This window comes from Phycodurus eques, chromosome 15, assembly GCF_024500275.1.
Source record: "Phycodurus eques isolate BA_2022a chromosome 15, UOR_Pequ_1.1, whole genome shotgun sequence".
Classification (NCBI taxonomy): Eukaryota; Metazoa; Chordata; class Actinopteri; order Syngnathiformes; family Syngnathidae; genus Phycodurus; species Phycodurus eques.
In genome coordinates this window covers 19,349,228-19,365,841 of record NC_084539.1, presented here as the reverse complement: position 1 = coordinate 19,365,841, position 16,614 = coordinate 19,349,228, and the positions used below count along the sequence as shown (strand labels likewise).

At 43.6% G+C, this 16,614-nt stretch overlaps 1 protein-coding gene across 5 annotated transcripts in view; it reads left to right on the top strand.

Moving 5' to 3' along the window:
- The window catches only part of erbin (erbb2 interacting protein), a 40,082-nt gene that overhangs the window by 18,586 nt on the left and 4,882 nt on the right, over positions 1–16,614 (top strand). For all 5 annotated transcript variants that reach the window (XM_061699530.1, XM_061699532.1, XM_061699531.1 and 2 more), the window contains 15 exons: positions 1,485–1,541; positions 4,145–4,208; positions 4,318–4,392; positions 4,563–4,707; positions 7,089–7,161; positions 7,947–8,076; positions 8,156–8,271; positions 9,624–9,693; positions 9,812–9,911; positions 10,688–10,809; positions 10,889–11,065; positions 11,999–12,187; positions 12,397–12,514; positions 13,242–13,425; positions 13,576–14,950. In XM_061699530.1, coding sequence (XP_061555514.1) covers positions 1,485–1,541; positions 4,145–4,208; positions 4,318–4,392; positions 4,563–4,707; positions 7,089–7,161; positions 7,947–8,076; positions 8,156–8,271; positions 9,624–9,693; positions 9,812–9,911; positions 10,688–10,809; positions 10,889–11,065; positions 11,999–12,187; positions 12,397–12,514; positions 13,242–13,425; positions 13,576–14,950 — 2,995 coding nt within the window. The remainder of the gene's footprint in view (positions 1–1,484; positions 1,542–4,144; positions 4,209–4,317; positions 4,393–4,562; positions 4,708–7,088; positions 7,162–7,946; positions 8,077–8,155; positions 8,272–9,623; positions 9,694–9,811; positions 9,912–10,687; positions 10,810–10,888; positions 11,066–11,998; positions 12,188–12,396; positions 12,515–13,241; positions 13,426–13,575; positions 14,951–16,614) is intronic.

The window sequence follows — 16,614 nt, the reverse complement described above, 5'->3', positions numbered from 1 at the left end:
CTAAAGAACCGTAAGGCCTCCCTTGCCTCAGTTAAAGTCAGTGTTTATGACACAACAATAAGGAAGAGACTGGGCAAAAATGGCATCCGTGGCAGAGTTCCAAGACGAAAACCATTGTTGACCAAAAAGAACAAAGGCTCGTCTTACTTTTGCAAAGAAATATCTGAATGATGATGAAGAATTTTGGGAGCATATATGGATTGACGAGATGAAAGTTGAGCTTTTTAGAAGGTGTGTGTCTCGTTACATCAGGCGGAAATGTAGCACAGCATTTCCGAAAAAGAAAATACTACCAACACTCAAACATGGTGGTGGTAGTTTGATGGTCTTGGGTTGCTTAGCTCCTTCAGGACCTGGACAACTTGCTGTGATTGATTGGAACCATGAATTCTCTTTAGAATCCTCAGAAAATCCTCAAGGAGAATGTTCAGCCATTAGCTTGTGACCACAAGCTGAAGCGCACTTTGGCTCTGATAACAATCCAAAACACACCAGCAAGTCAACTTCTGAATGGCTTAAAATGGCTTAGTCAAAGTCCGGACTTGAATTGATTGAAATGCAGTGACATGACCTTATTAAGGCTGTTCATGCTTGAAAACCCTCCTTTTTTGCTGTATTGAAATAATTTTGCAAAAAAGATTGGGCCAAAATACCTCTACAGTGATGTGAAACACTCATTGCCAGCTATAGAAAACACTTCATTACAGTTGTTGCTGCTGAGAATGGCCCAACCAGTTATTAGGTTTAGGGGGCCATTACTTTTTACAAATGGGGCAAGGTAACGTTGAATATTTTCCTTAATAAATGAAATCGCTATTGAAAAACAGCATTTTAGGTTCACTTGGGTTAAGTATGTCTGATATTTACATTTGTTTGATGATCCTAAACATTAAAGTGGGGAAACTATGTAAAAATATAAGAATTTGAGAAGGGGGTCAATACTTTGTCACGCCACTTATAAACAATTGAAAATGAACTAAACACCAGCAATACTAACTTTACAGTGGAGCAACAACTATATATGAATAAAAAGAATATAAAGATTATATGTAAATATATACAATAATTATTAAATATTATTATTATTGTTAAATATATAAAGATTTACAAAGCTGAATTTGAACAGCAGCAAGAATAGTCAGCAGTGTTGTATGTAGAAAAAGATATATATATAACTAGAGGACTATCAACAGTGAAGTTAGCACTATACTATAAGAATATAGTATAAGAATAATAGTCAGCAGTGTTGTTTGTTACAAGCGTATTAATAAATGTGTGGTGTCACGGTGCAGTCAGCTTGTTCTGGAGCTTCCCAGTGATCCATTTTCTGGCTGAACTGGTTCTTCAGTGTCACCCGTTTATGGTTCATGCGTGTGACGCGTAAACTTGTTGTGATGACGCACCGTAAACAAAACATACAGTCAGTTCCAGTATTTATTTGTATGATGACAATGATGACATTTGTATTGTTCTTGTGGCTGCAGGCTGACTAAGCTGCAGATTCTGGAGCTGAGAGAGAACCAGCTGAAGATGTTGCCAAAGTAAGTAAGAGGAGAACCACCTCACCCGCCTCCTCCTCTTTCTCGCACTATTCAATCCCACCGTGTTACATAAACTCAACCCCCCACTTCTCTTTCCCGCCGGCTTGCTGTGACAGGTTTTGTAATCTTTTTGCCGTAACAGTGAGGTGAGGTTTGTTCCTCCATCAGAGAACATTTGAGAAAGCTCCAGGTGCAAGTTCAGGGAAACTTAAACAATGTGAAATTGATTCCGCTCATGTTGTCCATTTTATTTTATTTTTTAGCAGGAATTACAGTTGTCCCTTGTTGTATCACGATTCACTTTATGTGGCACCACAGATAATTATATATATATATATATATATATATATATATATATATATATATATATATATATATATATATATTTTTTTTTTTTTTTTTTTTTAATCATACCCATATCACAGATTATTCAACATATTGCGGGATTTAGCAGTGATTGTTTTTCCACACCAACTGTTACTGCAGACTCACCTAGCAATGAGTGCAAGCCAGGAGGAAAAGTGTGTAAAAGATAGCATGTCCATAGTTTTAATACTAAAGTGCAATATGTGCATACTGCTGATAAGAAGCTAATGCTATTTGCCAACGCTAATCCGGGCTACCAAAGCTTGGCTTTTGGCTTCAACGTCAGACTGGTCTCGTATAGTCCAATTGTCACTTGAAAATGATGGCTCTTGGCCTGCGTAGTTTCAAAGGCGGAGAAACGCAGTGTGGGGGTGGTGTTATGTCAGTTGGCCAGATAGTGATGTCACAATTCGGAAGGGCTCGCTAAAAGACAGTTTCTGGGGAAATAGCCGGGCACTTGGTTCTTTTATTTCACACTCTATTGGGGGAAAACTTGCAACTCTCCTTGCTTTCCATTTTACATCCACCCCGCCTGTGTATGTGACAGATGACAGAGCTGTTAGAAGGCCGACTGACCTTACAAAGAGCGGTAGCGGCCATCTTGAGGGTTGCCCCGGGCGACGAGCAGGCATCTCGGCAGATGTCAATAAATGTTTCCGTGGACAAAGAAAGCCTTTTTCAGGGACTCGCTCACACACCCAGCGGGGCCGATGCTTTTTAGGAGTCACACGCCACACCGGTCATTCCGGAAAATTCTGCACGGCTCATTGTAAGCACAAAACACCAGGTGGTTGTCAACTTCATCGCTGTCTAATGACAACCGTGTCGGTCACATTCCAAGCAAGAAAGAAAATGTTTTACCACAGTATTTCATTAAAAATGCCCTGATCTGTGACATTTATCTATTAGCTATTATTTATCTATCATCTATTTAGAGTTGTTTTGATGGGGCGGTCCTGTCTCATGTAAATTATCCATTCTCCCCCCACCGCAGGGTCAAAACTGTGTGTGGCTTTGGTTATCATGACCACCGGGGGTGCCCATAAAGAAGGTAAAAGCGTGAATTGTGTTCAGGATGGGCAATAAAGACTGAAAATAAAATTATTCACAAAAATCTCACTATTTTTTTTCCACCCATCTCGCTTAGAAAACGTTAATAGCAATGACATGATTCAAAACAAGTTTTGCTCTCCCATCCTCTCTCCCGTTTGGGTTTGTCTTAATTTCTCCTGATACCGAAGACGTTTTGAAACATTTGTTTCCAAGCTCTGGGATTGCCTTCCACCAGGCTCCTTTCTTGTCATACAAGAAACAGTGTGAACGTGATTCTGCTCATGTTGTTCGTTTCTTAGCAGGAACGACGCTTGCTTTTTTGAAAAATGTTTGGCGAGAGGGGTCGAAAGCGGGTCGCTGAATTTGTAACACTGACGGCTAGCTCACAGACACATTTTGGCAAAAATGTATCAGAGGTATAAAAGATTTACTTGGCTGTTTATTTTTACACTTAGTGGTGAATAGTGATTCCCTACAGGTGTGCCACAGGAAATGATCCAATTTCACTTAATTGGTCTGAAAAACATTTATTTACTAAAAGGATGTATCTTTGTTAATCTATGGCAAGAGTTACATAATTATTAACCTGGGTATCAACCTTTTGTGACATTTTTGGTTGATGCTGTGCAGTGAGCTTTTTAAATGTATTTATTTGTTATTTATTGTATTTATTATAATTTATATTATTATTATTATTATTTTTAGAAACGTGCCTGGGCTCAAAGGTTGGCAAACACTGCTCTTGTCACCAATTTGCATAGACTTTGAAAAGTCACTTAATATTTGCCATTTAATATGTTTGTAGAGTGGATTTGAATGTCTGAACAAAATGGCTTCCAATGGCCATACTCGCTAAAACATGTCGAGTGTCACACTTTTTACAGCGGACACTCCAAATTGTCGTGAAGTGGACTTACAAGGTTATTAGCGACAGGCTTCCTTTTACGCGTCTTAAATTCTCACGTTACGAGGAGCCCCTGAGATCTAAACAGCGCTGTCAGCTGGCTTCTGCTTTGCTTCGACAGGCGAGCTCGCCAAAAACAAACGCGCACAGACTTCTTTGAAGGACCTGGCCCACGTTGCTTCTAATCCCCGCTGACAGCTCCCTCTGACTTTTTTCCTCCACCATCCTGACAGATTTTACGACCCTGCCGATGTGTGTGTGTGTGTGCGTGTGTCCGCAGGAGCATGCAGAAGCTCACGCAGCTGGAAAGGTTGGACCTGGGCAGCAACGAGTTCACTGAAGTGGTGAGTGTTGCTGTGGGCTCGAGAGGACTGTTCACAAAAGTTCCACTTGGCACGCAGACCCTTCCTCACACACGCATTTTAACCTCCCTTCTCACCATGCCGTCTACAGCCTGAGGTACTGGAGCAGTTGACCGGAATCAAGGAGCTCTGGATGGACGGAAACCGGCTGACGTTCTTGCCAGGGGTACTGACGTGCACACATTATCCCCAAAAATGGGCATAGCCAACTACCGTCCTGCAATCCATATTGACATCTGCTTGTTCCTTATCTATTTGCTCTTTAGCCCGGAATGCAAACAACACACTGTTTGTCTGGATCCTTGCTTACGCCGATTTGTATGTACTTGTCCTTAGATGCTGGGCACGCTCAAGCAGCTGCTCTACCTGGATGTGTCCAAGAACAACCTGGAGATGGTGGACGAGCAGATCTGCGGCTGCGAAAGTCTGCAGGACTTGCTGCTCTCCAATAACGCCCTCACCCAGCTACCAGGCTCCATTGGTAATGCTTCGCTCACACCCCTAAACTTCCCCTGCCATTATATTTTCCATTTTTACGACATTTATTTGCATTTGATAGTAATAATACTTGAACATGTTACAGCAAAGGGTAAAAACAAGATACATTAAAGCTGCAAGTAGCCATAAAAGGCCCTTGCTCCCCTTTTTTCAGGTCAGATCTTTGAAATGATGAAGCTTTGACATCATGCCCACTTGGCTATTTAGGATATCTGCTTCTGATTTGGGGGAATTCCCTTGGAGGACTTTGTCAAAGTAGGCGCCCTAGAATCCACCCAAAATGGCTCCTTCAAACCAAAAATGGTCAACTTCCTCTTCAATTTTGTGAATGACACTTTTTGTGCATTCTGTTGGGGTCGACATGTCCACCCAATTTCGTGTCAACGGATGAAACGTAATTTTTTTCTAACTTTACAAGGGAGTACTACTGTCCCTTGAGATGTGTACATTTTCACGAGCATCCTTTTGTGATTATTTTTGTTCTTTTCTTGCATATTGAGACCGTCATGAAATCAATTGCAATTTTCTCTTTATCTTTTCTCCATTTAGTTATCTAACTCATATTTTATATAGAAAACACAGTAAAATGAAGTAAAACACAAAATAGCCAATGGAAAAATACTATTCAAAATATCTGGTTGTGCAGCCAGTTTTCAAGCAAGCCAATAAAGTGCAAAGAATTAAAATGAATAAAATAGGAAGAACAAAGTGCTTCAAGTAACATTTAACCAGTATGATAAACTGTTTCAGAGGTTGAGTTTTAGGAAACAAGTTTGTTGGCTTGTTCTAACATGAAACAAACCTTCTTAAAATCACATGGTGCATTTTTTTTGTTTAGTTTAGACTTTACACCGATTTGGTCGGGCTGATCGGTATCGGCCGATATTTAGCGTTTTATGCTGATCGGCTTTAATGTCATCATTCGCGGATCGATCGGCTCTGCAAAAGACATGAACTCCGCGTAGCCGCGTGCACAGTATATTTGAATTCAAAAGCTAGTTTATTTTTAGCCTTGTCTGTACTGTAAATATCTGACAGAACAAGGAAGTTATTTTAAAAAAAAAGAGAGAGAGAAAAACGTCGGCGGTGTGGGACAGACAACACGTCGGAGACAGGCAGCACGTAATCCCCGCATCAGACTACAAGACGAGTTTGCTCTTTCACGATTGCACTGTCAGACTACTGCAAGAAAAAAGTGGTATTCCGAAACCACCGCATCCCATTTTTTTACGATCATCTGGCTTTATCTTGTCAACTCAAATGCGACCGGATACACTCGTTACCGCGGCGACGACAACAAGAGTGGATTGCGCCGACTGTATTATGAGGACAAACTGGGGGAAAACGTGTGTTGCTGGTCACCGGTGCTCAGGACAGGAGAGGACATTCATTGAAGGCTTGCTTGAGGTATGTTCACGTACTTTTAATACGGCTCGCAAGCAGGCAATAAAATGTTATGTAGCCTAGCAAGCTAGCAGTAGCACGAACGGTTGGACGTAAACATGCCGGCGTTCTGTCGAATCATGCTCTAAAGTTTCAGTGTGGGTGAAGTAATTTAATTACAGTAAGTTAGCACCCATTATTTCTGTCATTTAATGTTAGTTTGACCTGACTGATTAGAATACATGATCTGACTAGAGCAGTGATTTAGTTTCATGTGTTCCTCAGGTTGAGCGACAGGAAAAGCTAATAAATGAATGCTTGCTGGCTCAAGACATGATCTCTTAAATGTAACTATTAAGGGTGGAAAGGTTCAGAAAATCCACATTTTGGTTCCTATCTCAATTTTGTTGTGGCGGTTTTCGGTTTGGTATATGTTGACTCTTAAGAAAATCAATTATGTCTTGTGACTATTGGTATTGTTATTTAAATTATTTTTATTCAGAATATATTTTTGTCTATGTATGCCAGCGGTGTTTAGTGACAGGCAGAACTATTTAAATGTTCTTCCTTTGGATGGCAAAAGGTACATTAAACCTGTGGACCCACCTGTTGCTGTTCATACAACAGAATAAGTGATGGCTTCCTGCAAATATATCCCCACCCCCAATTCACTCGCCAGAGGCCTAATAATAGACAGAGATTCCAAAAGATGAATACTGAAAAAAAAAAAAAAAAAACAAGGCATGAAATGAAATGTCAGTTTAAAGTGACGCATTTGTGTGTAGTTTAATATCCTGCTGCGTGAACATAAACGCAGCACAATCAGACAAGTGGGGATTTATTTGCAGTAGACGGGCGTATTGATGACAGTCTTCCGTAATCCAATACAGCGCTGTGATGGAAGTTTCCCGTCGCTAAGCACCCGGAGCTGCTGTTGTGTAACTCTCCCGCTCTCTTTCACCCTCTCTGTTTGGTTCTCAGGCTCACTGAAGAAACTGACAGCTCTGAAGGTGGACGAGAACCAACTAATGGAGCTTCCGGACTCCATTGGAGGGTGAGGATCATCCTCCTCCTTTCCTAATCCTTCACTCTCTTCCAAACAAGCAATTATCTCCTACGTTAAAAGTGCGTCTGGCGCAGATTACAAAACCCTAGTGGTTGACTTTAATCCTGTGCGAGAATTGAAAGCCGCATTGTGTTGGTTGTTAGTGCGGACACAGGCTGTTGTTGGATTTATAATAAGACCCCCCAGCAGGCTTTTAAAGATGAGTCCATATGTTAGCAGTCAGATGAGCAGATTAGCGGCCATGCTGTGGCGAGAACAGTCATGAAATGCGTGTCATGACTCTGAAACAAACACCAAAGCCGGTAAATTGGTGGGTAGCCTTCGTCCACTGCCAGTGTTGCTACCTTTCATGCATAAGTGCGAAAATATGGGAAAATGCTGCAGTGTGAAAGGGTCCAAAGACAAAGGGACCCGTTTCACACAGTTTCCGCAAAATTGGAGCATCCCAGTCCAAGGTTTTAAGTTTTGATAGCAACCGTGACTTTTAAAAACCTTGGTATACCTTGAAAGTGGGAACAAGCCCATGCCTAGTGGGGTGTGACATAAAACAATTGTCGGGCCGTGATAATTGCGTTCAAAACAATGGAGCAGGAGGAGTTGTGTGTGTCACTTCACACACCCATTTCCGGCTTTCCGCTATTCTGTTTCACACAGCCGTCCCGCCTCGGTTACACCTCTGACATTACCCCCAAATCCTAGAAACTTCCTTTTCTGCCCATTCATGTGGGTGCTTTTCACATGCTGACGTGCGTTGTTTGTGTCCCGCCTGTCAGGCTCACCTCTCTAGACGAACTGGACTGCAGCTTCAACGAGATCGAAGCCTTGCCAGCGTCCATCGGTCAGTGCGCGGCCATGCGCACCTTCGCCGCCGATCACAACTTCCTCAGCCAGCTTCCCCCTGAGGTGACTGCACATATGTACCCCCTTCCCTCGTGTCAGAGTGCGCTCATCTAAACATCTGTGGCTCTGTTTTTAATGACAGATGGGCAACTGGAAAAACGCCACCGTGCTGTTCCTGCACTCCAACAAAATGGAGTCACTGCCGGAGGAGATGGGGGACATGCACAAGCTGAAGGTCATCAATCTGAGCAACAACAAGTGAGTGTAGCACGAGACACGAGTGTATGTTCACACATAGGCAGCCTCTCCCTTGTAAGCGGATACACTGAATGACAGCGTCGCCGATACCTTCATTAGCCTGTAATCATCTGTAACCTGAGATGCTTTTGGGCTTCCCTATGTCTTGTCATTGCAAAACCTGTAGAATTTTTATTTTTTTGCATTCACAATCCATTTTTTTTCCCACATAGGAAATCATCTATAAAAATCAGTTGTTGGGTCAAATTGTGGCCAATCCTAAAATATTGAAAAGGCGCTCTATAAATCTGTGCCATTATTATTAATAGCAACGTGATAAGAGGCTGCCTTCTTTGTGGAATTTTCTCAAAAACATGGAATGGGCACTTCAAATGTCTCAAATCCTCCATAACAAATACAGTCAGGAAAAAACAATTGATTACTAAAGTAGATGACCTATTCTACTGCCAAACTGCTCTTCTCACAAATACCGTGTCATTTGCGCTGTTTAAGTTGAGTTTTAGGGAAAGTGAAGCCATTTCAAATGTAACTGTAATTTTGACGCGTCGACTTGGAGAACCCCTTGGAGTTTCGGCCCCTGTGAGCTTATTGGTGGATATTTCTAGCCGAAACTTGTCAGGCAATCAAAGAAGGGGTTCCCTGAGAAGCAGATGAAACGAAAGGGTCAAGGAGATATGTTGAGAAATATTGACGTTATATAGCTTAATGCTAATTTGAAGTTTTTGAGTCACAATTTCGATATCACACAAAAATGTCCCCCCCCCCCCCACCAAAAAAACTTGTTCTTCTGACACTAAAATCATTCGATTTTTTAATTTTTTGGTGTGTTGTACGAAGGCCATTCCAACCAGACTTAGCATTTTTAAACTTTATTTTGTGAGGAATCTTTTTACTTTGCTATTGTTATTATAATTATTAATTATTATTATTAAGGATCACGTTTACATGCAGTACATGGTTTGACAAAAAGCATAGTTTTTCCTTTTGGATGCACTTTATCTGAAACAAAAAGTGGAGGTTGATGAAAGTTAATGGGGGGGGAAAAGAAAAACTGATTTGAATAATGTGATTTGCAGAAGAGGAAAAAATTATGAGGATCGTTTTTTTTTGGGTGGAAACAATCTGAGATTTATTTTATTCAAAGGCCATTATCACTCAGCCTTAGAGATGGCGGTTACAGACTTTTATTTGACTTTAGCGCCCTTTTTCCCACAAATGTTTTGCTTCCTAGCAGCACCGTCACACTTTTATACATTTTTCATAAACCGCCTCACTCGACTGACTTTTGAATTGTTTCTTAGGCTTTTTCAGTTATTTGACTGCATGACTTAGTGTTTTTTGTTCCTCTGCAGGTTGAAGAACCTCCCCTACAGTTTCACTAAGCTGAGCCAAATGACGGCCATGTGGTTGTCTGAAAATCAGGTATAGACCCTGACCCTGTTTTGTAGTTGTTATCTTTTATTCTGTAACGACTTTTTCAATCAAGTCTTTTTGAGACTAATTCAGATAGTGATCATCTTTCCTGGTCACTCTCTCGCAGTCCAAACCCCTGATCCCACTGCAGAAGGAAGAGGATCCCGAGACCCAGAAAACCGTACTAACCAACTACATGTTCCCGCAGCAGACCAGAACCGAGGACTGTGAGTGTGAAGCCTTTAGTTTGACTCGCATGCATGTTTAATAGCTAGTACCTGAGACACAGGCGACATTTCCTGGCCTCAAGTTACACAAACTGACCTCCTCTCGGGAGTATCTGAGTACTTGACCTAGTAAAGTGATCATCCAAGTGATGATGTCAGCAGAAAGTCCAGTTACACACGCATGTAACTTTGGATTGAGCTCTCATGAAGCAGCATCTTTTGGGCTAGGTTTCTCAATTTTGACAAGTCCCTGTTGTCTTTGTGCCACCTTGTGTTTAAACGCATACATGCGCATTCAATATAGAAGGTCAAAATATAGGCGTTTCAAGGTCGACTGTCCAAATGAAGGCCTTTATTGTCCTTGAAAATGAAAATTAATCCTAAAATTCAGCGTTCAGTTATTTTGCATAATCAATTTTATATCAGTTATTGTGAGACTATTTGCCCTCCTACTGGTCATATTTAGTGTGAGAGAAATCTTAAATGTGTTTAAAATGGCCTTTTAAAGGTCTTAATTGAGTTTGCTTAAAGCTGCAGATAGTCTGAAGTAAAAGCAAGCACAGTATTTGCTGCAAAGCGGTCCAACTATATGCCTCAAGTCAAGTTCGGTACGTACTTTGTTTCGGTTCACATTTGGTACAGTACAGGAACAAAATGCAAACAGGGACACATTTCATGACACTTAAAATGTAACATACTCCAATAAAAAACCCACAAAAAATATAAGATATATATTTTTGATAGAGATCCCTCACCCCGTGCCGCTTGTCTTCCAGACGTTCCCAACTCCGACTCTGAAAGCTTCAATCCAGCCCTGTGGGAGGAACAGCGTAAGCACCGAGCTCAGGTGGCATTCGAGTGCGACGAGGACAAGGACGAGAGGGAAACCCCCCCGAGGGTACTACGCGTCCTTCCCAAGACCCCCTGTTGTCGTCATTACGAACGTTTCGAATGAGGGTGTCTCCTCTCTCTCTCAGGAGGGCAACCTGAAGCGCTATCCCACGCCGTATCCCGACGAGCTGAAGAACATGGTGAAGACGGCTCAGTCGGTGGCGCACCGGCTCAAGGAAGACGAGTCGAACGAAGAGTCGGGCAGAGACCCCAAATCCCCCGCGGAGAGGAACCACATTGGCGTGCAGGACGTGGGAGTCAAGGTCTCGAAAGTTTTTTTGTCATGTCTTTTTACACGTCATTAGTGTTTTAGAAGACATAGTCTGCAGTTACTTTGTTATTGAACTTCAGTAAATTTTTCGGGAGGGTTTTTTTTTTTGGAGTATTTTTCTGAGGACTTACTTTGACTCCCTACATTTTAAAACTTACTCACCTTTACTCAAGTAAAGGAGTCAAAGCAATACTTCTACTCTTACCAGTTTTTTAAACAAGTATCTGCACTTCTACTAATGTACACTGCGTGAATACTTTTACCACCTCTTTTTTTTTGTCACAATTTAAGAGTCCCCAAATGTCTATGGCTTGATTTTGTCAATCTACCCCAAGGATCAGCTTTTGTGACCGTGACGACTAGGAACGGAGCTAGATGATGGCTACTTATGCCCAAACATGGCCACAACGTCGTCGCCATGTTTGGTGACTATTTAGACCTGCGGCACGATGACTAACTGATTACCCACGTCTGCCTCACGGTTCTGTGATGCGGGTTCGAATCTCAGCACAGGCCTTTGAAAAACATGCTCGTTAGCTACATTGAAATCTCTATATTATCCACATGGGTGAATGCTTGCTTGTTTCTATGTGCCCTACGTTTGGTGTACCCAGCCTCTTGCCCAAAATCAACTGGGATTAGACTCCAACTCATTTGCGATCATAATAAGGAAAGGAGGCAGTTCATCACGAAGCCTCCGAATTACACATGGCGCATTTTGCGGACACATCAGATCAATTATGATGTCACAATTTGGAAAAAGTCGAAACTGCTTATTCACAAAATATTTACTTGCTTGTTTAATGTCACACCTGATGTCCAGGAAAGCACTCCAAATACTGATGTGTTTAAATACAAGCTTTTTAAAAGTCACTTGTCCATGATGTGTCCCTATTAACATTTGTGTGTGCGCGTGCCCGTGCAGGTGATAGAAGCCCCACACCCTAATGGCCTGGCGTCAGACTTAGGAGGCAACGCTTGCAACGCAACCTTCAACATCCAAAACATCCCAGAAGCAGTATGTAGGGAAATAGAGTCTGAGTCCTTCAGCTCCCAGCAAGTACCACTCAAATCATCAGAGAGTTCCACCATAAACCATGAGGACACGCTGGAGGTAAATGCACCAGGGACACCCAAGTCACACGCACAGAAATGTCCACAAACTTTTTCCACCGAGAACCACATACAGAAAAATGGAAGGAAGAGGGAGGGCACTTCACCTTGCGCTTATGAGACATAACTTTCAATGCGGGCTGCAAAAGGTCCCCAGGCCAGACTTTGGACACCGTGTTTCAGAACTGAAAGTGTTTCTCATCTGTCCAGGACTCGGAGGAGCTTTCTGACGAAGAGGAGGAGATGAAGATTGCCGAGATGCGGCCGCCTCTGATCGAGATTTCCATCAACCAGCCCAAAGTGGTGACGCTGAGTAAGGACAAAAAAGGTACATTTTGAGGAAATGTATTCAGAACGGGTTTCTTAAACTTACTGGGGTACAGGAATACCTTGGGGTAAGGCAATTTTTTGAGGACCTCCTCATAATCGAGCCTGGTGGAAGGCTCGAAGTTAATTGCGCTGAACATTGCCAAAGAATTTCATGTTGCAAAAGCAGTGATTTATTTACTTGTAAACTTTGGACCCAAGGTACAGCATGTGCTTCCAAGCTGCAAATATTTTGCCAAGGTCGCCTTGACTCACCTAAGAAAAGAGTGTGAGAGAGCTCGAAAGACTGCGCGCATGCAGGGATGCCAGATTAATGCGATACATCACAATCATATCAGAGATTTTACAACAATTGGTCCAAAGCAAAGGTTGGGAAGAGTAGTTGGTTTAGTATAGTGATTCTCAAAGTCTCAAGGTATGCAGGCTCCCTCTAGTGATAGGTGAAAGAATCACTGCCTAAGTGAAGTTCTATTGCAGGGATGGGCAACTGGTGGCCCGCACAGTGGCCCCTCCATTAACTTTAGAGGAAAAAACGAAAATATAGATATATAAAAACATTTTTTTTGGGGGGGGGTCCTTTTTTTGGGGGGGAGGGTTAAACCATGTGGTATAGGAAACGTAAACGCACCTAAGTTACGGGTTGCAAACCCTCAAGGTCCACTTTTGAAAAGATCTGATAGAGGGAAAGAAAAGGCAGGATGAGTGAGCGCTTGTGGTTTTTAACATAGACGACAGCAAGGATGCGGACTCGTTGCTGGACGACACGGTAGCCAACAGCAACCAGAACAACAGCAACTGCTCGTCGCCATCACGCATGTCAGACTCTGTGTCGCTGACCACCGACAGCAGTCAAGACAACTCCCTATGCACCCCCGAGAGGGAGGCCAAGATGCCCTTCCTGCCCAAGAGCAGGTCTGTGTCACGCCAAATGTTCTTTAGAGATTCTCACAATGTCCTGAGAAAAAATAGAAGAAAAAAATATATAAACAATGTCCCGCCTCTGATTTTTTTATATTTTTTATTTTTATTTTTTTTTCCTTCCCCCCTCCGTCTTTGTTCCAGACACGAGGATGAGAACATGAACCCCTCCAAAGACACCGGCGGGCTGCTGCACAACGGCAACAGCTCGGAAACGTCACTCCAGGCGCTCCTGAGGGCCCAGCAGAGTGCCACGGGGGGTGACTATGACCTGTCCATGGAAGCACGACTAGCTTTCATTGAGAAGGGACTGAACAACGGCCTGGGAGACAGTTACACCAAGTGGGACCAGATCAACATGAACGTGTCGCACCCGCCGACAGACAATATGGTGGAGCCTCAGATTGGTTCAGTGGGACGGGGGGAAGTTGACGCCAAGCGGGGTTTTGACAACCACCATTTCCAGAACGGAAACCAGCAGGTCAGCGACGGGTCCTCACCCAGCGGCGAGATCTCTCGCAGCACTGAGGAGCTGTCCCCGGAGAGGAGGTGCCACCCCCTTCAGGTGAGCAAGTCTCAGAGTGTCAGCAACATTGAAGCGGGCAGCATGAAGCTGTACTCATTTGACGGCGACGCCACGGCAGAGAGTAGGATAGTGGGCGGCAGCTGCCCTACTCCAGCGTCCACGGCTCAGACCCAGAGTATCGTGAGGAGCAAGTCTGCGTCCTTGCTCAACGACCAAAATCTCCAAGTCTGTCCGAGCTCGGACCTGCTATCTTCCTCCAAACCGCCTACCAGCACAAGCAGGTACCCAGCGCCCTCCAGTGGGGCCATAGGCACCTCCCCTCCTCAGTACAACATCCAGTACTCAAGCAAAGACGGCATGTGGGCCCAGAGAACGCCCATGCCCCCAGAACACCAAGGCTACCTCCCTCCTGCCGCCCAGTCACTCGCCAACATCAACTACTCCAATCGCAATCAGGCTCCCCCATATCCACTGCAGCCCCAGCAAAGAGGGCCCCCCATGGGATCCAAACCTCCAGGGGACATGTGGGCAAAGGACCGACTCCACTCTACCACCAACCAGCCCAGTGGAGGCGCGCTGCAGCGGCAGAGCAGCGCCACCTCCACCGCCTCAGTCGGCGAGCCTCGGCGCATGCAACTGCCTGAGGGCGACTACCTGACCTACCGGGACATTCACACCCTGGCCAGGGGCCCGCTAGCCATGAGCCAGGCGGCGCAGCGGCCCATCTCCACCCGCACGTACAGCATCGACACAGCCGCTCAGGCCAGGCTGCCCAGCGTCCGGCCGCAGCCCCACGAACTCCCGGAGAGGACCATGTCGGTCAGCGACTTCCACTACCCACAGGGCAGCCCCAGTAAGAGGCCTAATGTTAGGGTCAAATCGGAGCACTCGCTCCTGGACGGGCCGGGGCTGGTGTCGGGTGCGCCAGGAAGGGTGCCGGCCGACTGGAGGGACCAGGTGATGCGGCACATTGAGGCCAAGAAGATGGAAAAGGTAAAAAAAAAAAAAAAAAAAAAAAGGTACACACACAACACGCTAGCCCAGTGATTTACAACCTTTATTGAGCCAAAGGACATATTTTACATTTAAAAAGTCTCACAACATACAACCAAACAAAAATGTCACAATGTATATAGACTGTGAAACTTTTTTTGTGCTCTTTCTATAACGCTCTTAAGATACCACACGATGGCACTAAAGCCCTGGCTAATAGAATAGTAGTAATCGGTGTCAAGGAAGTATGTTGAAGTGATAGATTTCGACTGAGAGACCTAACATCTTTGTATGTCGGTGAGGAGCTAGGTTTACCTACACATACACGTGGCAAAGACTCCGTAACTTCCGCTAACAACCCAGGTTAAACTTAGCTCTTCCCTGATAAAGATCTTGGAACAGTCAAGATGCATCACTTCGATATACAGCAGTGCCTTGAGGTACAAGTTTAATACGTTCCATGACCACGATTGTAACTCAAAACACTCATAGCTCAAATAATTTTTCCCATTGAAGTAAATGGAAAGCCCATTAATTCGTTCCAGCCTCTCGCCCCCAAAAAAACAACAAAATTGTGGGTTTTTTTTAAATAAGGGAATAGAACTGTACTACATACTTTATATGGCAATAACATAATTAAGTATAGTCTTCTCATGCATACACAAGTGAAAACAAGCTACTACAGTAAGCGGGCAGCACGATGGTTGACTGGTTACAACATCTGCGTCACAGTTCTAAGGACCCGGATTCAAATTAGCCCCCTCTTGTGTGGAGTTTGCATGTTCCCCCGTGCCTGTGTGGGTTTTTTCCAGGTACTCTGGTTTCCTCTCACATCCCCAAAAACAACAGGCATGGTAGGTTAATTGAAGACTCTAAATTGCCCATATGTGTTAATGTGTGTGCGAATGGTTGTTTGACTATATGTGCCCTGTGATTGGCTGGGGACCAGTGCAGGGCGTACCCTGCCTCTCACCCAGAGTTAGCTGTGATAGGTTCCAGCACACCCGCGACCCTAGTGAGGATAAGTGGGACGGAAACTGGTTAGATACTACTGGTAGGCGACTCAGTACACTGCAGTAATATTAGTCGTTTTCGCAAAGGATAAACAAAATATATCCCTGCGAGTACTGTTTTATTGTCAGTATATATGTGTCACTGCACCATTTGTGTTCAAACATCACACATCCATAGCTGAAATCGTTAACACGTGATATGGGTTAACCTGTCTATTGCATTTGTTACCATTAATCTAAGTGGACTTAAGGCCAATGCTGGGTGCTTTGTATAAGCTTCATTTGGGAGTGACATAAAACGGCTTGAAGCCTCTTTTTTTTCCTTTTTTTTAAAAAATAGTTTACTATTTGCCAAATTGTTGTGAGGTGAGCTGAGTTGAGTTCAATGCCATCATACAGTGCTCGTATTTCAATTTTTTGCTTGCAAATCAACGCAAAAAAATTTGACGGAACAACGGCTCGTATCTCAAAAACGTGTAAATCAGGTCACTCATATCTCAAGGCACCACAATACTTCCTTGACACCAATTATTTATTTACTATTAGCCAGGGCTTTAATGATGCTTGCTTATGGCATTGCAGGAAGAGCAGAAAAAAACGTGTTAAGTGTTTCAGTAAATAGCTGAGGATAGGTGAATTTAGGTGAAAACA